Source organism: Lates calcarifer, linkage group LG13 (genome assembly GCF_001640805.2).
Source record: "Lates calcarifer isolate ASB-BC8 linkage group LG13, TLL_Latcal_v3, whole genome shotgun sequence".
NCBI lineage: Eukaryota > Metazoa > Chordata > Actinopteri > Centropomidae > Lates > Lates calcarifer.
The window spans coordinates 4,418,265-4,443,599 of NC_066845.1; the positions used below are offsets into that span (position 1 = coordinate 4,418,265).

The 25,335-nt window shown below is 40.9% G+C and overlaps 1 protein-coding gene across 1 annotated transcript; it reads right to left on the reverse strand.

Annotated features, from left to right (window-relative positions):
* Positions 1–85: 85 nt before the first annotated feature.
* Positions 86–25,067, reverse strand: zgc:63587 (uncharacterized protein LOC393431 homolog). Its single transcript, XM_018673857.2, has 12 exons — positions 24,910–25,067; positions 19,804–19,861; positions 19,236–19,335; positions 19,049–19,135; positions 18,467–18,590; positions 17,443–17,577; positions 16,794–16,911; positions 5,612–5,713; positions 5,267–5,412; positions 5,006–5,089; positions 4,859–4,916; positions 86–2,004 (listed from the first exon to the last, which is right to left on the reverse strand). The coding sequence occupies exons 2-12, from the start codon at positions 19,828–19,830 to the stop codon at positions 1,939–1,941; spliced, it is 1,047 nt and encodes a 348-aa protein (XP_018529373.1). The 5' UTR covers positions 19,831–19,861; positions 24,910–25,067; the 3' UTR covers positions 86–1,938.
* Positions 25,068–25,335: the final 268 nt, after the last annotated feature.

A 25,335-nucleotide genomic window follows, 5' to 3' on the forward strand; every position in this document is an offset into this window, starting at 1 on the left:
TCTATTACTATGAAGGCAGCTGCATGTGCACTGCACTTGAGTCCAAGACAAATTTCCCCATGGGGACACACCCCATTTCACAAAATTACAAGTTCACACACAGAATTTTATTTATTTATCCCTAAATGTGAAGTTCAGAAACAAATGCACCAACACATCTTATGAACAGAAGCAAATAAATCAGATGCACTATTATAAATGTAAGTTCTTATTAAAAAAAACAAAAACAAATGGATGATTTTCCTGGTTTCTAAATTAAGTCCTACAGCTAAATGCTGCATGGTGGACAACAAAGGAACACATCAGCAAGGATTATTCATTTGTTCTCTTTCTATCAGATGCTGCTGAAAAAACACAAAGGTATGTCTGTGATTGTATCTGTATCTCCTCTGTTAACTCTGATAAACACTAAAAACTTTAAAGAATGCTTCATTCAAAAGTAAAACAAATATAACATTTTTTTTTCCTCTAAACATTTTTTTTATTTCAGAGCGAAATACAAAAACAATGCTGACACCTAAAAATAAGTCTTTACTGACATATGGTTAAGAAATAATAATTATGTTTGTCTTACTGAGTTCATCAGACAAATATTCATATGAGAGCAAAAGACGGAGAAACAAATTAATGCCAATGGCGTATCAGTGACAGCACAGGTCGATGGCACTGCTGAAGTAGTTAGGATGTTTAGTCTGCTGCTCACAGAAGGCTGGAAGGAGTTTACACATACAACAGTTAAATATTATAGCATTTGATTTTTTTTTAATGGGAAGCCCCAGAGGCAGTATAGTATGATGACAGACTGCACATGTAGTGTAGAAACAGACTGATTAAATGTCACTGAAGCAAACACATATTAAGTTAATGGACTGAATAGTTTGATTAGGTTTCAGTCTGTATTTGTAGTTTGGCACCAACATTAAGAACATGCAGCTCTTGAGGATAAATACAAAAATATTAACAACATGGCACTTTCATTCAATCATAACATTATCATAGAGAATGGTTGTTTCTCTAACTGACTTTGACTACTTGCATAAGCCAAACAAACTTCTAGAATAGTTTGCATTTCTGGCTACAAAATAGTACGGTTTCTAATTTAACACAATTAAAGGCAAATATTTTGCCTGAAAAGCTGGACACTGGAGCATTCCTTGATCTCGACATGGACATTTTACCTAGTTCACAACCACACTTTCCTTTCACTGTGGTAATATTTATTTATAGTTATTGCATTGTCAGACTGAAGCAAACAGGCACTGAAGGTCTGAAGCCATCCAGAGGTAAAGGTGATGGGCTTCTGAAGTACTCATAAGCCGACAGAAAACATGATAAGCAAACAGTTTTGTTTTTTTGTTTTTTTTAACTTTTAAAGTTAAAATATGTTCAGAACCGTCTTAACCTGGCAGCAAAATAAATGCAAAATGGTGTTATCTGAAGCCTGGACTTGAACAAAGTGCACAACTTGTGCATATATTTATGTAAACATCATAGTGTGATGGCAAAACCTCTTAGTACCGCTGTCACTGGCAGCTCTGTGGACTATGACTAACACCAAAGATGATATAACGGATACATGTCCATCAAGTATTCAAATATTTCTGTGGTCATACTTTTTCCAAAAATTTGTCCAGTCCCACTCTGCAAATTACTACAAACAAAACGGAGTCTTGACAAGATGTTAAAGAAGAATAAAAACAAAAAATTAGTGGTGAGCTCCTGAACAACTGATGGATGGATGTTTGGAGGGAAGAAGAAGAAGGAGGAGGAGAAGACGTGTGTGGATGAAGATGATGTGATCCTGGATTCCTGGTGGGTCTGCAGGGTGGTGGCAGGCAGGGATGGACTCAGAGGAGAACCAGGTGTGTGTGTGTATGTATACTGTATATGTGTGTGAGTGGATTGGGATCACCGTGCTTCCTTTCTGCCACAACTCTTTTACTCGTCTGATTTCATCTTCATCTGTGCCTGCATCTGAGCGATCATCTCCTGCATGCGTCTCAGCTACGAGAGAGAAGAGGAATAAAAATAAGCGTCAGTGTTTATTTCTTCATGAGAAATGAGAACTTGGACCGACTACAAGCAAAAAATGTATAAGTGGGCAGGTCTAGACTCTGACAAATGGAACCAGGACAGTTGTGTTTCATAAAGCCAACTCAGAGCTAAAGAGGTCATTAGTTAATGAAGTTAAATTAATGAGAACTTCATGTGTATATTAAGAAAATCGACACATGGATGGAAATATGGGACAAGACATTTAAATAACTTTTTCTATCAAATAGGACTCCAGCCAGGTTTTGAAATTTACAACAATAAAATTTAATTTCCTTTTTTAGAAGCATAAGTTCTCTATCAGTCTGCGTATGGTGTACAACTCATCGTCCGAGCACGTCTAAAGGCAAACCACAAAGACTGAGCAAACTAAGAAAAGAAACACAGTCTGTAAAGAGACAAACCTCAACAGAAATACTAAGATGACATGACAGCACTGGACACACTGACTGAAAACAACAAGGCGGTGAACAATTAGGACAAAAAAAACACCTCACCACAAATGAATTCATATCAACACGGCACAGAGCAGCTGTGATTGCAATAGAGGGAACTGTTTAAAAATGAATGAAAAATAAAATTGGTGTCAAACAATAAGTTAATAAAGGCTGGAAGGTAAATAAATGTTAATGCACAAGTAACAACTGCATCCTAAATAAATAAATAACCTGAAAAAAGTACAAAACTATAGCACATAAAGCTCGTTTTAAAACCATCGCAGGTCACGCTGCTTAACAGAGGCTCTGTAGCTTTCTCTGATGTCTGCCGCCATCTTGTGGCTGAGAACAGAACTTCATATGGTTCAGGTAATAAGATGCATCTTTAAACATGAACCATGAAAAACATGTTTCTCCTTAACAAAATTCTTTCCCCTTTTAAAGTAAATAGTAAAATCATCTGACACTTATTGTGTTCCAGAGTGCCATGTTTCTTTTGTTTTTGTTTTTTTTGAGTAAGCAATTCAAATCTTCATGGTTGGAAAAACTGACAGAGATCAATTTAAACCTCAGTAAAGGTCTTATTATTTGCTAGTCTTATTTCATCCATAAAATATCCCCATTTCACTGCTCTATATGTCTTCTGTTATGTGTTTTTGCGTTGCATGTTTTAAATAGCACCTGAGAATGTCATTATTGCTCTGCATGCTTATAAATGATCTTAATAATTGTAGAATTTCTCATAAACTCATAAAATCAATCATATGTTTTTCTTTTTTCCAAGTGTCTAATATCTAAACAGGGATTACAGATTAAAGTCAACCCTTTTGACTAACTGATGCTTTTACAGCAATGTAAATTTAATGTACACTGTCCCGGTTAAATACATAAAATATTTATTTAACTGTATTTTTGCCTGTAATTTACATGTACACAAAAGGACAAATACATTTTTGCACGTACAGCCGACCTCCAGAGAGATGACACGTCGTTAATCTACATTAATTCATGGAAGTGTTAACAATTGAAAGTCCATTTTCCCTTTCACTAGAACTAAATAACAAAGCCCTTCCAAGAAAGGCAAGAAATAATGGTTACTCATCAGTTTCTTAGGAAATTATTAGGAAACTGGGAACTTGTAATGCTTAAGTCTGAGTAACAATGATTATAAAATGTAATATTTCCTCCCACTGAAAACCCTGGCAAAAACAAACGGACCACTGTCTCTCCAGCCTTGTGTTTTGGGCTCCTCACATTACTGAGGTCATTCCCACCATCAAAACCAGGCCAGGACATCCAGGCAGGAAGTGATGGCATATCCTGCCTGGGCACATTGTTTACAAATAGCTCTGATTGCACCCCCGCCCGCTCACTACGGTGCACTGCAGCGGTAACACAAACAGGGCAATCAAGAGCAATCAGGAAACAGGTTATTGCCTGGTGACGTGCGGGCTCCATGGACCAAAAAGTAAACAATGCATATCGAAGAAAGTGGAGTGAAAATAAATACAACTTTTTATTCTCTTTCTAAAATATAGTCACACTGAGTAACTGAAGTTTTCTTGGTTTGACCTTGAAGTCTTGCAGCTACAGTTGTAAAACCATGATAAAATGACATATGTACAACAAAGATGACAAAGCAGTTTCTCTACACAGTCAGGGTGAGTCCTCGCTACATACTGTTCTCTGGACACATGGGTTACTCTAGTTTGACTGATCAGATCCTCATGTGTTTGCCCACACGGACACTTCAAGAGTGTTTGGTCACTCTATTCATCCTCTCCTTTACTGCTCCCTTCCTAAATCAGCCTTAGTGTTACAAATGTGGGACAAAACCCAAAGTTCTTGTGATGTGATTGAGACCAATTGAAGACAATTACCCACATCAAGTGGATACCTTTGTCATGGTAGTTTTATGTAGGTTCACTGCCATTAATTTGTCCGAGCAACAAACCTACGGGTTACTACTAGGACGTGGTCCTTTAAGCGCTGTTGCCTTGCATTAGACTTTGGGGAAAAGTCATGTTTGTACTAAAAAGACTGACTCAAACTGCTGAGGCATCATATTTGCTACTATTTAGCTTTTTTGCACGTTGGAGGGACAGTAGATTTTGTCCCTTCCTTCTAACAGTGGACTTGAATTAAGAAGGGAGCACCTCACAGACTGTAAGGAGAGGAGGAATGATTACAGTGATTGATAACTCTTTTAACATACATGTAGCAAGTGACTACTGCCTTTGATATGAAATTTAAAAAAACGAAAACATATCATCTAATTTGTTTTTGAGCCTGACTGTACACTTATTATTGAATAAATCAAGACAACTTTTTGCAAAAAATGTTTTTTGCAGCTGTGTGCAAGTTCTTACCTCGGCCTCTTTCTGTAGCAGTATCTGGTCCTTATCCATCTCATCCTCATCCACAGCCCTGCAGGAAAAAATCACATCAAATATTAATAACTTACAGGAGTAGCTCATCTGTATTTAAGGTGATAAATAAATAAATCAGTGTCTCACCTGCCCGCCCTCTTCAGCCTCTCTGAGCGGAAGTTCTCATAATGCAGATCCTGGGTTACCTCCTGGAGGTCTTGCATGTGGGTCCTGCAACAGACAGACATGCAATCCTATCTTTACACACTAGAAGGCAGTAGATATTTGCTGTTTTCTAGTGGACTTTTACAACCACTTTAATGATGAAGAAGTTATGACAAGGTTTTGAAAGACTTCCCTTCAGAATATCCTACTACTTCAGCAGTTTTATTGCCAGGGGAGACTCACACAAGCATGGTGCGCAGTTTGAGGAAGTCGTTGTGCTCGGGGTTCTCCACTTCAACAACTCCCCAGGGGTAAAGACGACCACGGATCTTCTTCCCCTTCACCTCAATCAGCTGGTTGGAGCCAATCACAGCAAAGGGAATGCTCGCCTGGGAAAGGAAGTTAGGTCAGTGGAAAGAATATGGGAGGAGATATGGTAAATAAAGGTATCAGGGAGGAGGTGATCCGGTGCGGTGATGGGAAGCGAGGATGAATGGGAAGAACATTGCATCCATGACTTAATCAACAGAGGGAAATGTCTGATGTAGTTTCTTAAGAACTGACATTAGCTGCGCGGCCCTCTCTCACCTTCAGGACTCTGGTCTGCTCCTTGAACTCCTCGTCCTCATCAGAGTCGGCATCAGGTAGCTGATAAATTTTGATGCCGTGCTCTGCGATCTCATCCAGGATCTGAAAGGTGGGAAAAAAAGAAACGGACAGGTTGAGGAAGCTGTGTCGTGACCTCCTTGTGACCTACATGATATGTCCCACTGCACAGGGAAAACAAGAGTCATAAACCCTGGAGTGGTGTCATCGCAGATACTGCCAAAGGCTCAGCTAGACTTTCTCTTATCAGTCCAGAATCCCACCATACGACCATCTCAGTGTGTGATTCAGCTGTTAACTACCATACCATTTCATGACAGTAGTAGCAAATCTCTCATCTGTCTGATTCTGTGGTGCCTGTCTTTCCTATGCTGAAAGTCTCTCTCCTGCCTCTTGCTGCACTCTGCCTGGACATCTTCATCTTTCTGCACTCCTTCCTGGCTGAAGAAGTATTAGGATTATTCCTTTGAACTGCCAGTAAACACAGAAAATGTGCAGCATAGAGGAAAAATACCTAGAACAATAATCATAATATGCCAGAGAATTCTACACCTTGATTAACAGAAAGGAAAAGATATGATTAGAACTAAAAAGCAGACAAGAATAATAATTAAGAAACACAGATGTGGTGTAATTACATTCTCTGTGAAAGCTTTCCTTGCAAAAACATTTATTAAGAGCTCTAACTCCTCACTGTCGCTCACGATAACCAAGGTGTTAGTGTGTTATATGTTATATGTGGTTATAGCTAGTAACAACACAGAGATCGCAGACTTATTTACAACGCACACAACAGTGGACGTAGCGACTGGTGATCAACCTAGCTTTCAGAGAAAACAGCCTACTGTGGCCACAAGAGGGCAGAAAATTACAAGATGAATACAAGAATGCAATATCAGATATAATATACTGTATATAATAGTAAAATCAGCTCAAACGCTGATTGTTTTGCTTGTCCTAGCAGCAGGCACTGCAGGAACCAATGATCTAGAAAATCATTTCACTTAAAATCGCTACCAGTACCCCTTTCCCCCTTAAAATTTCTTTTAATAAAGGAATGTCTCCATTTTACCGCTGAATTTTGTATTCATGCTTCACTTTGTGTGTAGTAGATGCTAATAATGATTTTCTGTTTAAGATATTTATCCATAATATCCATCTTTTCTTCTACTTGTACTTGTAATTTACTTTACTTGTACTGCATTTTCAGCTTAAAGAGAGCTCTGACATTACAAGCTGATTGTAATGTCAATGAACGCTACAGCCCATTACTGCAGAAGCTGATTCCATCATAGCACAGACTTTGGTCATTTATCTAAATATATATTTATAAAATGGATGCATTCACTGTAAACTGTGAGTCATATGGACAAAACAACAGCTGCTGCTGTGACCCATAAACAGAAAGTAAGACAGCCTTATAGACTAATAGGAGGGTGTGAGTGAGTACCTGTTGTTGCAGCAACACATTTAATTAAAGCCCCCCATGGAGGAAAAGAGGAGTGAGACAGAAAAGGGTAGACAGGTGAAAAATAATAACAGCCTGTGTGTGTGTGTGTGTGTGTGCGCGTGCACAAGTTCTGAAAGAGTCAGAAACAAAGTTCTCACCGTCCTTCATTCAGAGGGCTGACCGGTGAAGAAACAAGTTAAAACAAAGGAGCTTTCTTCACCGTTACCCTCAGGGACAGATGTCAGTATTTATTATTCTAAGCATCAAAGCTGCATTTTTCTTTTGTTTTCTCCAGAGCAAACTTTTTAAATCCACAATGTAGTCTTATATAATGGAGCCAAAAAATGTCAAGTGTTGTTTTTGTAACTTTTTGGGGACTTTCATGTACTGTAGTGTATAATAGGACAGTGGTGAGTCAGCCAGGAGCCTGGGAAGTGAGCACAGGTTTTCCGACAGAGTGCAGCTCCTGTTTGAGCCCTTGTTATGGCTGTCGCTTGTTTTCTCAGTGAGCTCTGTGCGAAGTGTGTGCAAGATACTCTGTGAGACGGGTATTGTTGTGGGGCAGATCTAAAAACAAACAGTGTTTGTAGGACCCAGCAGAGAGCGTGACATCAGACCAGAGACTCTTTTTCCTTCATTCACTCAAACACGATTTACAGATCCTTCCAACATGGACGGTAGATAAACATTATTCTGGTGGGGCAGAGCGAAGAGAATTTTGGGAAACTGTGCACTCAGTGGGAAAATAAACACATATCATACAATGGCAGGAAAAAATGAAACAAACAACAATTTGAGTCAAACAAGTCAATCAGATAAACAAATTCAGATAAAGTGCAATAAAACAGGAAAAACTGAACTGAAAGGCCACTAAGACATCAGTTAGATGAGGAGTGTGTAACACATTTTATGAATGCAAGCTCCCATAAAATATCCAGAAACATCACCTGGTCATTGCACAAACATGAGTCCGTTGTCTGCCATCATGTGTTTCCAGACCTACCGAAGCCAAAAGCTGCAAAATGGCTGTTTACTTAAATTATTCTGTTCCGTAACATGTGCTTAGTACAGCCCGACACCTATAATCAAGACCTCTCAGGGATCATCAGATGTCAAAATCACTGCCTGCTCCAAATCCCTGTTGTCTCCTGCTGATTTACTGTACACAATGTAAGCCTTAATCCCTAATGTTGCACCAGCCTCTCCTCCTCCTCCTTGGAGTTGTGTATTTTCGTTGGCACGGAGATGTTGGCAGTGGGAGCCATTTTGATTTTATGACCATCCTGTCAGGCTATAATACAACCCCTCTGCCCCCCGACCCCTCCCTGTGCTGTTATGGTTGGCCATGCAGGTCCACTCAGTGCTGTCAGGGCGGTGAACAAACAATGCCACACAAGACTCTACCTCAGTATTAATTAGAAAAGGAAGCCCAAGATTTATCACCTTGTGTTTCTGGCTCACATCACTGAATATGAAGCATTGTTTGTGGAAATATTTCGTCATGTTGGCCAGATATGATTAACTGTAAGGGTGGAGGCTGCTGCTGTCCAGTTAGAAAATGGGATAGAAATGACACAAGTTGCAGGTGAATAATGCCAGACATGTATTTTCAGTCAGGCTCACTCACTTCTAGGAATAGCAGTGTTAAATACACTGTAGTGGTTGGTATGTGTAGCCCAAATATAGCATACCTGGTCTATACATAGATATAATTACATCAGGTGTAGTCATGGGGGTTGTGGCTAAGCAGTTTTTCTGCAACTGCACATCAGCTGTAACCAAAGCGTCCAATCATAATGAAACACGGGTGCAAACCCATCATTATAGGCATCAACCGCTTCATCACGTCAACCTGCTGAGGGAATAATATTTTCATGATTTGTTCATTCTCACAAGCAAACCCACAAAAATATGAATGACTCAAACACCTGCAATGACAAATGAATTCTGGACAAACAACACTGGAAGAAAACTAAAGGCTGTGAAAGACAAGAGCAAAGGGACAAAACATGGGAGGGTTGAGGTGAACAGTGCAGTCCTGACATTCAACAGGTGACCACATGCATGCACGCACGCACACACACACACACACACACACACACACACACGCAATTACACAGTTCTCTTGTGTGATAGCTGAGGACAGAGCTGACTACGACTAAATCTGTAACAGGGAACAATACTTGGAAGTAGAAACATGCACCAGAGCATTCTTAGGAAATCAACAACGCAGAGAGAGAAAAAACATCCACGAAACAAAACAATCAAACTGCATCTTGACACTAATCAGCCCTGATTGAGAAAAGCTAAGGATCGGGAACGCAGGGGGACCAGACTAGCAGCACTTTTACGTAACATTTATGTAACCTCGCAGCTGCCTGCCAGCTTCTGCAGAGCGGCCATGGGAATGAAACAGTGCATCACTGCCATTAGACGTAGTTTTTCTGATTAGCTTTCAGTTGCTTTTAAACCTTGTTTCACACAGAGACAACACCTTGAGGAGCAGGGGCCCTCTTTTTCCAAGACTGCAGAGTTTATTAAAGGAAAATCTTGAGCATGGTGAGCGCTAAGTAAATTTTCCTGAGTGCTCTCTGTCCTTTATGAAATTCCTGTAGGTCCAACTGTGTGTCTACAATTCAATGAATAAAAAGCACTTAAGCACTTACTTTGCAACCTCTGCATCCATTTTATGTAGTTACATTCATGCAAAAATGTCTGTTTAACAGTGGAAAGGGCTAAAAAGAGGTAAGATGTAACCAAAGAGTTCAGCCATTATTAAACTACAGATACTAGCTTCTGAATTCAGAACGCAGCATTCTTCCCAAAATGTTTTATACAAGGTCCCCTCAGGCTAACATAATAAGCTGAATCCACTTCTATGAATTAATCTCCAAGTACAAAGAGCAGAGAAGCAATTTCACCAAGCAAATGCCATAGATTTAATAAGTGTATATCTAAGTGGCTTATCCCATTGGCTAAACACATTCTAGGGAAAACCCTGATAATGTTTTACAAATATTTTCATTTGTTTTGATATTGTACTTTGGGTTGGAAAGTACGTAAGAGATAAGAGTATGAAAATAATTCATATGAAACTGTTTCTTTAACAGCCGAATATAAAAATCCATCTGCTAAAACTGACCTTATATCATCATATCATCATCCTATATCTAAAGAGAAAAACGAAACACCTGTGGGTCTGATGAATTCCAACTGTCCAGCCAATGAACTGTAAAATATGAATTTGGACAAGTAAAAATATGATCTCTTCCCACATAATATAAAGTGCCAACCCACTTCTTGATAAAGAAAGAAATACTGTAACAAATCTAACGTAATCTCCTGTTGTAAATCTATATCTAGAATGACAGAGAGCCTCTAAAACTTCAAGTAGTGTTATGTCTGTAAATTGCATTCCTGTTTGAAACAAAGACAAAAGTTTCTCCACAGTCTTCTGCCTGCAAGATACAGCAAAACTAGACCTCTCTGCTCTAAATAAACAATGATTTAGTCTCACACATGACGCCTGCCAACAAATGTTAGTATTTACACTCAGAAAAGACAACTTAGCTGTGTGTTACTGTATTTATATTTGGTACAACACATATTAGACACCTCAATTACAAGATTACAAGACAAACAACAGAGATCTGGCAACATGAAAAGAAAAAGCTGATTCCTTGCTAGATTCCTTTGACTTTACTCTAGTTTCCAGACTTAATTTGCTAACCTTAAGACACATGAGAACAAATGCTTCTCTCTTGCCAGGAAACGCCTTTCAACTAACTGGCTCTCTCCTGCCTGCAGGGAGTCTGAGGGGGTGAGGGAGCCCCAACAATACCTGATCTAGGGGGGTCTAAGGGATTTAGGCCTCATACCAGCCTCAAACCCAAACACACACACATTTTCACATACACACAAGCATAGCGAACTGCTGCCTCACTGTGTGAACTGTTATAATCTGGCGTCAGGACCAGGAAAAAAGTTTAGGTGTTACGTGTGTGGATCACCAGAGACGGAGGATGACCTGGAGAGAGAGGTCAAAAATACGCTCACATCTTCGACCGCTCAGACCTCCAGAGAGTCTACAGAGCAAAACCCTCCGGCTGTTTGAATATCATCTCCTACTAAATGTGCCCATACAGCACAGGCTCTGACACATAGCAGCACAGGGAAAACAATAACTTTCTGTTCACAGGATTAAAAACACTTGAATGCATGCACAGGACTGCATTCCAGATATATCCAGTCAGAGTCTGAGACTGGGTGGACGGTCCAGACTGGAACAGACTGGACCAGAACAGCTGGATTTGTTCTAATGGGAGGCACTGAGGAAGTCCCGCAACCCATGGTAACGAGAAGGCATCATATGAGTGGCGGTGATCAACACACTTGCACGCACATATACATACACACACACACACACACACACACACACACACACACACACACACACTCACACACACACTCACACTCACACTCACACTCCTATTGTCTGGGCTAAGTATTAGTACAGTTAAGACCACCCACCTCTCCCTCTGATCAAAGAGCATGGAGAGGAACAATCGAGCTATTCATGTAATCTTGTATTTAAGTGAGATTTAGAAGGGGACAGTGTTGAGTTTAACATTTCAACCACACATCAGGTTTTGCGACTTGGGCTGGTAATCAAAAGGGTCTCAACGGTAAATCCAACAGGCAAAAAGTGACTCATTAGCAGCACAGCAAAGTCTAGGAAACCATCTTTCCAGGTTGGTCCTCAAACAAGGAAACCTGCTGTTTTCACACCGTTAGCAGGCTTGTTCTTTTACTTGAGAGCAGATGATTGTGAGTAATAGAGTCGCTCGCTCCATGAGGAAGAACACATATTTATTGTTTTAAAATCTGCAGAGATGTGGAGCATGCCCCAGCACAATGACCACTGGAGGGCAGAAAAATAAATATATCCGCGTGTTTGAAAGACTGGCAGGAAAAGCACTGGGCACAGACTGACCCATACACTCACACAGAAACACACACAGGAGCTGAGAGGTAAAAATGAAGTAATCACCACTCTGCCTTTACTCACAGGGCACCAGCAGGGACGTGTACCAAGAAAGACTGTAAAAAATTGAACATTGAGCTCACATAATGACTCATCAACAATCAGTTGCCTATACCTGCCTCTTAATTTCCCTTCCAAGCTCCAGAGACCTAACTTCTTAAGTTTACCCTGTGTCTTAAAACTGCTTCACTTTCTGTTATTGCCATTTAAGAAAACCTGGTGACAATACAGGCCGGTATGAACAGTCCAGCACTGATAATGTGTCCCAGTGGGGCTGTAGAGCTGGTTCACACAGTGGGAGTATGGTGGAGCGGTCGGGAGGGGAGACATCAGCCAATGAGACAGACAATGAGGGGAAAAGTGTGACAGTGCCTCGGCCAGGGGTGAAATATGGCAACTGAGGGGACAAACATGAGGGAGGGTTCTGGATGGGAGAGAGTGAGCAGAGATGGACAGGGGAAAGAGAAGAAAGGAAAGGAGATGGAGATGATGAGGGAAGCAATAAGAGATTAGGAGAGAAGGCACAGAAGGGAGGAAAACAGAAGGGAGGGAAGAAAAGGGGCTGAACTATTGTCTGCTGCTTGTAGCCTGGTGCGAGAACGGAGGAGGAGCTGGGTTCTCTAGCCCTCGCTGACCTCTGGCTTACAAGAACAGCTTTTAGTCTTCAAACAAAAGAAAAAAAGGAGATATCACATAGATTGAGGCAGAGGCCTGTGTCAGAAATGCATCTGGTTGGCTTCTGCTAACCTTTCATCATTATTAAAGGGTTTAATGGAGCTGTCCTGCAGCTATATTACTGCAGATCATTTTCAAAAGAGTTTTAGATGTTTGAGCATGTTTTCTAACTTCTAGGCAGTCTGCAGTCTTCAAATTTCCTTAATATATGTAAATCTATTTGCATGAACAGCATACTCAGTCAAATTTATGTAAACCTTAGTTTTAGTATTCCAATCTTTCTGTGTTGTAGTAAAAAAAAAAAAAACACACTTTTGGCAAAATCAAAAGAGCTACGATGGAATAACATCAAGGTGGTCATGAAGTGTAAATTTACTTACATGTCAAAGGTTTAGGTGTTTAGCATATGACTTTTCAGATGTCTGAGCTTTCCTCCAGCACATGAAAACACCAAGCCTCAAGACACGACAGCTTTTGGTTTAAAATGCAGTTTAAAACTGATGTACAAAAAAATAAATAAGATAAAATTCAGTTTACTATTACGTAAAACAAATATAGCAAATAATCCTCACAATTGAGAAGCTGGGAAAAGAGAATTTTGCAAAAGAAAATGACTTTAACGAGAATGCAGATTATGTTGAAGATGTCCTAGTTACAAATTTGTAGGAAAACAGACACGTGAAAAGAAATCTTCTGTTCAAACATGGTCATTTTTACTTGCTTCCATCAGGATTCCAGTCTAAACCAGCTGCGTACTGTTGTCTGTGTTCAAAACAGAAAACCAGTAAAGCATTTTGAGAGTAAAGCCCCACACAGGATATGACTGTAAGGTCCCAGACTGAGAGGATCAGCCCCTCAATATACCCTCCTCAGGGCAACTTATGAGCTAGAGACTGTGGCGACCCCGGTGAAGGAAATTGGCATTAGAGCAAATTAAAAAAAGAGGACACAAAGAGGCAGATGAAGAAAGTACGAGGCAGCTGAGTGAGGCACTGCCAGTAGAGGAAGGACTGGGAGAGAAGCAGGCAGCACAGAGGATGAAAGCTGAATGATGGGAAGTTTGTACACTTTCTGTGTGAGGCCTGAGCTGTACAGAGCAGCAGGTTCTGTCTTGTCAGTGGAACAGTCTTGACACATTGCAGGAAACTTTTATTGTTTTGTACAAGCTGTTTCCCCCAATAATAAGAGAGAGGACTGGACAAGCTTTGTGAGGGGGGGGGGGGTATTTACTGAGAGACAAATGGCTCAAAACGGTGAGAAAGTACCCTGCAAAAAAACAAACTAATAAATACTGTGGGAGAAACGCAGGGGGTTATCAATCATCTTCCAGCATTCTGCTCTATGGCAGGTTTTTGGCTGCTGGTGCTCTGACCTCAAAGGAAGGCCTAGGTGCCCCAGTACACTGTACAGGACTGCATGGCAGGAATCAGGCACGTATACCTAAGAGCCACTTCAGCTAATCTGATCAAACCAACAAATACTCGAGCCAGATGTATTTGTTCTCCTGAGAGACACTTAGAAAGATGAATGGGCATTACAGGGACGTTCTACATTTAAAATGACCATGGACACAAGAAAAGAGATTACTGTGATAAATCGTCAAACGCAGGAAATAAAAGAGCATGTTTACACAAGCTGGATAAAATTTATGTTTTTCTGAACAGCCTCTGACATCATCATTTGACAGAAACCTTCACGGGCACAGAAGCACCACTGCAGCAAACTGTATTTTTACAAACTGAGATGAAGATAAAAGTTGTATATGCCCAAAAGCCCGAAATTTGACCAAACAAACGATAGCTGGAATAATATGCCCTCCTTCGGGACACATAGTGCTATTTCTAAATGTGAGGCAGATAGCTCAATTAACTCTCTGTATTTCCTGACAATAATGGCTTGTCCCGGAACTCACTATCATTTAGTCAAGCTAAAAAACTCGTGTGTGTCCATTTCTACACGTAGTTTAGAAATAATCATGTGTTCTCCACAGCTAGAATAGAATCTGTGTGTGTGTGAGTGTGTGCTTGTGTGCGTGCATTTGTCCATTTTGTTGAAGGCAGCAGCTAATTGCTTCTTAGTATACAGTGGGAAATGTCTGTTAAGGGAACAGTTAGCAGAGCATGTGAACAAAATCAACTCTACTGGACAGATAGTGTTGTGGATAGCTCAGCAGTAAAGAGGTCAGATCAGTGTAATACTGCTGCCGTGTTATCATTTCCCACTCTGCCACTATTGGCTAATAGCTATATGATGTCCAACAGTAAAGCTGGATGAAATGGAGGACTTCAACAAAATTAAACAAAAGCTATGCCAAAACTCTAATCAAGACAGCTGACCTGCTGCACCCTGCCAGCTGGATCGAAAGCCTACATGCTTGGGGGTTTTCTGTAGTTTGGGGCGGGGGTCAGAGCTAGCAGGAAACATGGTTTTGTTCATCTTAAGTGCCAGAGGAACACTCAGAAGGTTTGAGGAAGGTCAAAACACAGAACAACACTACAGAGCACAATTCAACTAGTAGGTCCCTTAAGAACAGTACAGTGGAGGAATTTCACCTCTGACACTGGAGCAACTTGTATACTGGTGAAACCACGGATTCAATCACTGAGGTCTCAGATTTTAACACTGTGACAAATACTGAATCCTGTTGTCTTTGGAAATACAGGAAGAAAAGTGCGTGTCCTGAATACCCTCTTCTCTTCCTAAGATGCTGCATCAGCGATTTCAGGCAATCTGACTGTGGGAGCTTTGAACAAAACAGACTCGCAGAGCTGGACTCCGGTCAGCCGACCAACCCGAGCCTGCCAGACCACCGGCTCCGAGACCTGAATGAGAGGTAGGTGGGAGGTCTGGGCAGGCGGCGGCTGGTGGGGGGAGACAGGCCGACTTCCAATTAAAAACACAGTGGAGTGAGAGGAAAAAGTAACTTGCAACTAAAGCCCCACACACTGCCCACATACTTCTGAACTAGAACCACAACTAATGATAAATTTCATTATCTTTTAGTCTGATGATTACTTTCTCAATTTATCTCTAAGGCCATAAAATGTCAGAGAGCAAATAAAGATTTTTTTGTCTGACCAACTTTCTAAGACCCAAATATACTCAGTTTTTTATGATACAAAACAAAGAAAAGCCAGAAGCTATAGCCCAAAAAATATTAACAAAATAGTTTCCCATTCATTTTCTAGTGATCAGTTAATTGACAAAACTCTAAATTGAGACGTAAAAGCACAGACTGTACTATAGGTTGTTTCAATTTACTTTTAAAAATCGTTTTTTTGCTGCCACAAACAGTAACATCTAAAGGAATACTGACGCTGTATTAGGGAGCAGAGTAAGGACAGGAGAAGAGAGGTGTAACACAGAGGCAGGAAAATCCTATTAACTCATCTTGCATGTGAGAGGTTATCAGCTGAACATGTTGCTGCAAGGGGTGTGTGTGTGTGCTGTATTGTACTACTCTGTCCTTCCCCTTCTGGACAGCAGGAAGCTGAGGAGCGTGCAGGCAGGCAGACACTTGGGTCAGCTCCAGCAGGAAGTATCTGGGATGGGTTGAGACTGGATGAGATGTGCTACATCTATATTATATACAATACTCTTTCCCTACGCCTGTGCCTCCTACTGTTTCTTCTCTTGTGCTATTCCTCCCTGTGCTTTTGAACAATCTGGCTGTATCATCAAAAGCACAGGAATGTAAGCCATACATCATTGCAATTACACAGGGAAGTACATGTGTGCTTTATCACACAAACACACGGATGCCTGACACACCAGGCTGCCAATAAGAGTGTTTAAGTGATTTTGCTATTATTAGCGTATTATTCAGTGATCTGCTTTCTAATGGTAAAACCATAGACCTGCTGATGGGATAAAAACAAAACACACAACATCCTGACAACAAGTGCTTAGATATTTCAGCTTTATCCTTGAGCCAAGAATGAAATCAAGACGATTACATCTTCTTTCCCCATTGCGTGTGTGTGTATCAAACTCACCCTTCTCTTCAGGCGATCCCTCTCCCTCAGTGTCAGTGTGTCAGCCTTGGCAATGACTGGGACTATGTTGACTTTGCTGTGGATGGCCTTCATGAACTCCACATCCAGAGGCTTCAGACTGGGAAAGAGAAGTGGAGAAGGAGAAAAGAAGATCAAAAGAAGAGAGGTCAACTAGGTCAGATTTATGTGTAGATGGGGAACTACAGTTCATACTAAATACCCATCTCTTCATCATAAGGGGAGCACCAAAATAGTTTTTCTGATCAGCAGAGGTGTATGCTAAGTAACCAACGACAGTAACTACTGCTACAAAATGTTTATAATGTAACACTGGCGAAACAGCTTTACTAACAAGTGAGAGCTGCTTCATTTTGTAAGATCCAAAATGAGGAAGTTCTGCCTTGTTGACATCAAGTGCGTGCTTGGCGGTAGATTACGATCAATGTAAACATGTTCAAGGCCAAATAATATGACTTTATTTTACAGCACGCTTCACAGATGGGGCTATGAAGTATATTTTTCCAGTCTCATTACTTGGGGTAATCTTGGATGTATTGGTTTAGACATGACTAACTCAAATGGGAAAGATAACATTGACTTCAGCTCACAGTTGATGTCTGTCAAAGTGTGTGTGTGTTTGTTTGTTTACCCATGTCCAAATGGAGATATGAAGTAGAAGCAGCAGTGCACCCTGTTGTCCACTATGTGTCTTCGGTTTAGCCCGCTCTCATCGTGGAGGTATCGTTCAAACTGATTGTCAATGTACTGAATGATGGTCTTGAAGCTGACACCAGAGGTAAACAAAGAGAGAAAACAGATATTAAGCCTCCATAATCACACAAAATGACCACATGAATACTATTATATTCTACCAAAATGGTAGAGAATGACATTGCTAGCATCTCGGAAAGAAAGTCATAAATGTAATTTTGAAGGAACTGGACTAGTAAGTTGAGGAATATCTAGTTGAGAAGAACCTGTGGGGTAAATATTTTTTAGGACTTCTGCAATGACTCAGTGGTGTGACTTTATATGTCATGAGAAAACAGTGTATAAGTTTTTACACCATTTTTTAAATGACTGATTAGCTGGTAAGATAAAGTTTAACTGATTAATGCTTTTAATTATCCTCTAAGATGGAAACTGATTTCTCAGTCCAAGAGCTTATAATGTAGTCCTGAATAACAGCTACCTCACCAAATTCAGCTTAATTTATTTACTCTTGAACATTATAATCTAAGTATTAAGCAGCCAACACTGAACAAATTCTACATAGAGAAAGGGGAAGTGACTATTTTCTATTACTTCATCTTTGTTATAGTTATTTCCTTTTCTGAGTACATGTGTGCAGCAGTGTAAAAATATAGCTATGCCAGGACAATCCACAGGAAATAGATCTCGGACAAGGAGGCTACATCGACACCAAAGGCATGAGGACCCCACACGTGCATACACACACACACATACAGTTTAAGGAAACCTAGACATAGGGAATGTGGAGGGAGGAGAGATAGAAAATAGGGAGTTTAGGAAGAAATCTGAGAAAGGGAGTTATTGAGGACAGGAGGGAAGGATGAGACAGCATGCTGGACAGGAAACATGTTATCACTCCTCACTCCTCCACAAAACAGACACACACACATGCACACATGCACACATGCACACACACACACCAGTCCTGGCTGTTGATGGCATCGCCGTATCCAGGGGTGTCAACCACAGTGAGGCGAAGCTTTACCCCTCTCTCCTCAATCTCCACAGTTGATGCCTCAATCTGCACCGTCCTCTCAATCTTCTCTGCGGAGTGGAAGTACAAGAATATGTGATGGTTGTATAACAGAGGAGACAAGTCGCTACTCAAGTGAATTTCAACACTGAAATCCAAAATTTTCTGTCTGAGCTACGCACTTACACAAGCCTCTCAACCTCTACAACCGCAGGCTTTGAGAAGGTGGATACGCCTTAAAAAAAAAATCAAATCATGGGTTTTGTCATCTAAAAAGGACGATGTGTTTTCTTATCTGCACAAACTGACCGGGGAGGGACCGGATAATTGTTTTCAAGCCAGGACAAGTCCTAATCTAAGTCAAGTCATGAGAAGGGCAGGGTCATATTTTGAGACTAAGGCATTCCCAACATTCCTCTTGAAATACTGCTCTGCTGGAGACCCTGCAGCAGACATTTCAGCATTATTACAGTGTGCATATTTGTGTATATCCATGCATGTGCGTGTGTGTGTGTACTGGGGAGTATACCTGCGGCACCAGGGATGTAGCGTTCAGGGTAGAGATCAGTGAGAAACAGGCTGTTTATAAGTGTCGATTTACCCAAACCAGACTCCCCTGAAAACCAGAGAGAATGGAAAATAAAGCTCTATTCTCAGAAGAAATCACGTGTCTGGTAGCTCAAGTACGACATTAAAAGAAAACAGTGATCACTCACCTACCACCATTAGGGTAAATTCAAACCCTTTTTTCACTGACTTTCGGTGCACTTGGTTTGGGAGGTTGGCAAACCCTACATAACCTGCTGCATCTGGGAACTGCAGAGAAGAAAAAGACACACACATTGTTCAAAATTAAGGTCAGACATAATTAATAAGGGAGTAAAAAAATACGTAATGGCTAAAATGAAATAGGAGAGTATGTATATAATTTTCTTACACTTTACTACTTGCTCTTTTGACAGAGTAAATCTGCTAAACAACTCTCCCTCCCGGCATTTTTCATCATTTTATGAGGTGTGCTACATGAGTAAAGGTGTAAGTGAGATTGATGATGATGCATATCATTGAGAAATTCCAACAGGCAATAACGCTTAGCCATGAAACACTTGCATTTATACAGGATATCCTCTCTGGATGCCTGTGCAAGCGTGTGTGCATGAGATTACAAGTACCATGAGCCTTAATCACCACTGCCTTATTAGCAGCCCCTCCTGCACGCTCTGTCGACTTGTCATAGTTTGGAGTAAAAACGGTGATGTGATTACATTTCCGCCTGTTACTCACCTTCCCTTTTTCTCCAGACTGAGACATCGCTACTGTTTATTGGATGTCTGATAAGTCACTGTTGGAAAAAAAAGAGGAGATAAAGAAGAGATAAAGTGGTGAATAAAGCCAAATAAATCATCTAGAAATCAGTTTAGATTAACCTCCCTCCTTCTGACAGCAATCCATTTCTTCCAGGCATCTTGAATAAATAATTTCTCAGAAATACACCCAAACACATCATTTTCTCTAAAAGTTTCTTCTTCTCTTGTGCCTGGGAAATTGTAATGTGATGCTCACGTTTTATCTTTTGGTGATGCTTTATCCATCCAAAGTACTGACCTGACAATAAAATATTACCTGTTCACTTTATGTATTATTTTGAAAAACCTACGACCTCTGTTAAACTACCATGTCATATTCATACTGGATTTTGGCTTCATATCAATAAATAGATCTATGTTTTAGTCTGACCTGAGGAATCTGCTGAGTCTGACATATTTCCAGACTTTCTTAGCCAAACTGGAAACCAAGCTTCTTTTTTAAATGTTACTGCTAAAATAAGGATTTGATTCAAATTGGTTGCTGCAGTCAAATCCTTGTCAGAAAAACTTGTGAAATTAGTTAGTTGGATTAGTTGGGGGCAAAATTGCTAAATATAGATATAAGATAAGCAATTAGACAGGCAATAAAGACCTAGAGTTATCTTTATGTTATTGATCTTCATTGTACTCATTTCTCTCAAGCAGGGAACAAAAACCCAACGCCTCAGGATATTTATGTTGCAAACTCTGACTCTGCACACTGAGTCCGCAGTGAGACGTTTATTCAGGCTGACGACGACACTGTTCTCCAACACTATCACACAGAAGAGGCAGAGATTAACAGTTGTGGGCAACAAGTTCGTTCCCAGACTCCCATTAAACTGTTACAGTCTGGTGTACCCCATGCCCCTGCCCCAATCTATGACCCAGAGCAGACGACAGAGCAACAGCCCTGCTTGATAAATTAGCCACATAATGACTGAGCAGGAAGAACAGGCTCCATTTTATCACCAACACACTGGCCCTTGACAGGTGGAGTGTGATAAGCATTAGAAAGAGGCAGGCTGTGGTATGCTGCCAAACAGAGATGCACTCTGGTTACATAATGTTAGCTGGGGAAAAAAAGGTGGCATGGGAACCTGAACTGACCTTTCTCCATTGGCATGTGACAAACAAACATTTGTGGATACTTGGGGAACCATTTCACACTGTTAAATGCATTAGATGGTGGTCGGGGGGCCCTCTGTATCTACATGAAAGTGGGCAAAGATCTCTCATACTGACAGGGTGGTTTCACCGAGCCCACAAGGGGAACAATGGCTGTTTATTCCTCTGGTTCCTGAAGCCTTTCCTATACAGGGCAGCTCAGCCAGGGGGAGGAGGGAGAACACGTGCCTCACCCCTGACCACATTCAGGACCAGCCACATGCAGGATAGCGAGGGGAGACACCAGCCATTTAGGGTGGAGGGGTGCCAGGTCAGGGGCTGAGGGTCCACTCAAGTCAAAGGGATAACCCAGTCAAAACAATGGAGAGGATATGAGCCCTTGTCAGGGAAGTAAAGATTTTTAAAAAATAAAGGGAAAAATCATCACTGATACTAAAAATGAACACCAAACACAAGTGTTATAGGGACCATTACATAGTATTATGACACTAATTTAACTCAAGCAGAAGCAATTAGTTGATTAATCAAGTGGTGGATCAACCATAATATAATTGGAGACCTTTGGAATAATCTATTAGCTATTAAATGAGTATGTTGCTGAAGACCCAAGGAAGTGCAGTGTCAACTGTGAGGATTTTTGGATGAGTGGTTCTAGATAAAGCTTCAAACTTAACTTCTCTATGTGTTATCTGACGTGAAGAAAATGGTGGAACTATGTGACAGGGGTAGTGCTGCATCTGGACAATTTACAACACGTACATCCCAGAGTTTTGACAAAGGCGAGACACAACTGCAACATCACTTTCTACACCGTCATGGAGACACAATCAGAGCAGAGCGGAGCAGCCAATTCTAGCCGCAGCAAACGAGACCGACTGACCACACAGGCTGCAGCCTGGAGCTGGATCAACGCAGGTCAAGCAACCAGCCGCTACCAAAAAAACAAAAATGTCAACCTCATCGTGGCGCTAGAGAACAAGTCAGGTTTGGAGCAAAGTGATGGATCAATCAACTGAGCAGCAATGCCATCCCTCAAGCCACAGCACTAGTGTGGCTTAATCATTAGTTTCAGCCCTGAACACATTTTCATTGTTAATGAACATCCAAGTTAATGTAGCGGCCCACACAGGCGTACTCATGTGTATAACACACACATACACACATCCCGAACATTATTCCCCCGACAAGCTCTGTGGGAACCAGCATTAGTCCAGCAGCAGATTAATTAAACTGCTCCAATATCGCAGTTGTAATATCACAAAGACAACACTACAGGACAGACAGGCGGGAGGCACACTTCAATAATACTCTCTTAATAATGGCCATTTAATCGGCCGGGTTGCTGAGCTGCTTACACTCACATACACACAGCTCTCAACGGGCCAGACGTGGGGGAGATTTAACAGTTTGGGCCAAAAAGGAAAAATGCCACCTTAGTAAAAGCCAAAGTTCTTGGCATGTAATGCATTTACAGTTGATTTATTGGCTGGAGTGAAGCCATGAAGGGGCACGAAGTACTAGGTGAACTATTCACCTTCCTGACAGGCAGTGTCAAGGGTCCATACACCCACTCTCCATGGATTAAAGACTTTATACACTTATTGGAAACACTGAAACAATAATTTCACAGCATGGAGATTTAGTGAACTCAGTGGCATCACAACAATTATGGTAATTTACTGGCAAATGATGACAGCAACAGGGATCCCGGAGCCACTGAGCAAAATAAAGTGATGTTTGGCAAAGATGTGCACACACACACAGACGTACACAAACACACCACACACATGGACACGGGGGCTTGACTGTAATTAAGCCACTCCTGGGGACCAAAGGTAGCAGTGGTGGGCAACAATAATAAAGATATGATACTGGATTTTAAGCCTGTGCTTTTAAAAACACTTTGATAATATGAGCCCAGGGAGAGGGGGGAAAAAGCCACAATAGGCGGAATGAAAAAGCCTTTTAAACATGAGGAAACCAGGAGGCCTGTTCATAACACACACAGAGTTTAAAGCACAGGATGGACCATTTATGATGATGGGAACAGGATAGGAAATAACTAAAAACACAGCAGAAACCAAATATTATTCTAACACTGTACTACTCACACAGCTGCTGTACAGTACAATTACCTGTTTGTTAAAAATCAGAAAAAAGTGCAAAATGCCTATGACATAACTCAAAAATATTTAATTTACTATGATATATAACCAATAAAAGTAGCAAATTCTCATTTTTGCCAACTTGGGACCATCAAATGTTGGGCATTTTTACCTAAAACTTAAAAAATAACTTAAAAGATTAAATGATTATAAAAAATAGTTGATTATTTCTTTTTATCAACTAATCAAACAATCCAATCAAATAATTGCAGCTCTAAAGACGATAAGCGTTGGTGGGAACTCTAAATTGAAGTAGTCACAGGCTCATTAAGTCCATTGAAGGCCAAAAATATTACAATATTTACTTGAATGGCTCCACATAGAGTGGAGTGAAAGTAATTCAAATGCCAAAGGAGACTGTTTTCCTGCTATCAAAATAAAACAACGGATCAAAGTCATTTCTAATGCGTGTTTCTTCCTCCACTTTTTTTACACACAGTCCAGTGAATAAAGGCATCTTGCCGTGTAACAAACCTCCGACACAATAGAGTGCGTCCACTTGGGTTTGTCAACGTGAATCAAGATTTGTTTTTTCCATTCACACCACTGCGCAAAACAGGAGGAAACATCCCCTTGTAGTTTATAGTGTCAGACAGATGTCTTCCTCAACGCTCCCAGTGTTTATGAGGTGAGGTCGCAGGAAGGGTAAAGGTCAGGGAGCAGTGAAGGTGCTGGATCAGAGGCTTGAGCTGTCTTTCAGTACCATTAGATGTTATCCTTCTGATATCAAATTGATCTGTGTCCAACTGGGTAAAAAGCTAAGTTGTTTCTCAAGCGAAAAGGGCAGCTGCCAGCCTGAGATTACAGCTCCACCAGTCTGCCATGGTGCCCATACTGTTCGCCACTCAGCAGGAAAGGAAGTGAAATATGCATGTTTTCACTGAGCCAAAAACCCAAGCAAAGATGGATGATAATTCTTCAATGGTGGCCCTCCGCCACATCTTAGACAGACACATAATGAGAATACATTATTGTTTCCCACTGTTATTGTGAAGTTGTCTAAACACTAAATTTATTTTGTGAAAATGTTCTTTACAATCAAAGGTCAAGGATCGTTCGGATGTTAGAGAGCGATTTCAGACGTCAGGAATGTTACACAAGAAGGATTTACAGGAAATTTGTGAAAGTCAGTGCTTTGAACAGCACATCTGATGCAGATTTTATATGGTGCTGATTTGGGAATATGTAGTGCAGAGATTTTGAAGGGAGTATAATGTGGGACAATAGAGTTCAAGAGCACTGAGTGTTTCAAAAAATGTATTGGGCTATCATCACTGTTTAGATAATCTGAAGAGGAGGAAATGTTATTGTGCCAGATAGTTAAGGAGAATATAAAACAATGCTTCAGTCACTGGCCAGGGGATTTTTAAACGTGTGTGAAGGCCTCTGGGTCTGCAACAGTTGGATGTCCACCACACCCAGTCTGACAGACACTGACTGAGTTTACAAAACATCAACTGGAACAATAACATTATTAGTTTGTACGTACACCAGTTAGTTAAATACCGTAGTTCATTCAAAAAATATTTTCCCTTTTAAAATTTGTTTGATAAACCGAATATGAGTGTAACACAACACTGAAACTTTACATGTCAAACTTTAGCATGCAACAGTTGTTACCGCGGCTGGTGACATGTTGCCAGCTCGGCTTCAACTGACGCTCCCGTGTGTCCTCTTCCCCCTGCTCCGACTCGACCTAACAGCTCGTTTACAAAAAGACAATAACAACAAACCACCGAGTAGTGCCTTACCTCAGAGTAAGTTTGAAATATTGTTAATCAACAGGAGCTTTTATGCCTCTCGCCGCTGTCCCAGCCCAGGAAGGGAAACCCGGAAACCGTTCCCGTGAGTCCGCCCTCGTCCCTGAAGCGTTTACCAACGGCTATCCTGCAGCGCCATCGACGCCATTACGGCTCAGAGGTCAGGACGGGTGGTCCGTAGAAGGGCATTGCTTGTCAGATCCAATATGGATGCTTAAGTATTAGAGTTTCTTTAACGGGTTCCTCTCTGCCCGCCGACTCATAACTTCGTGGAAAATGTTTAATGTCAGCGGTGTAATGTAACTAAGTATATTTACTCAAGTACTACATGTAAATGCAAATTTGAGGTACTTCAATGAGTATTTTCTTTTCATGACACTTCAAACTTATAATTAGCTGTAAATCAGAGAAACATAT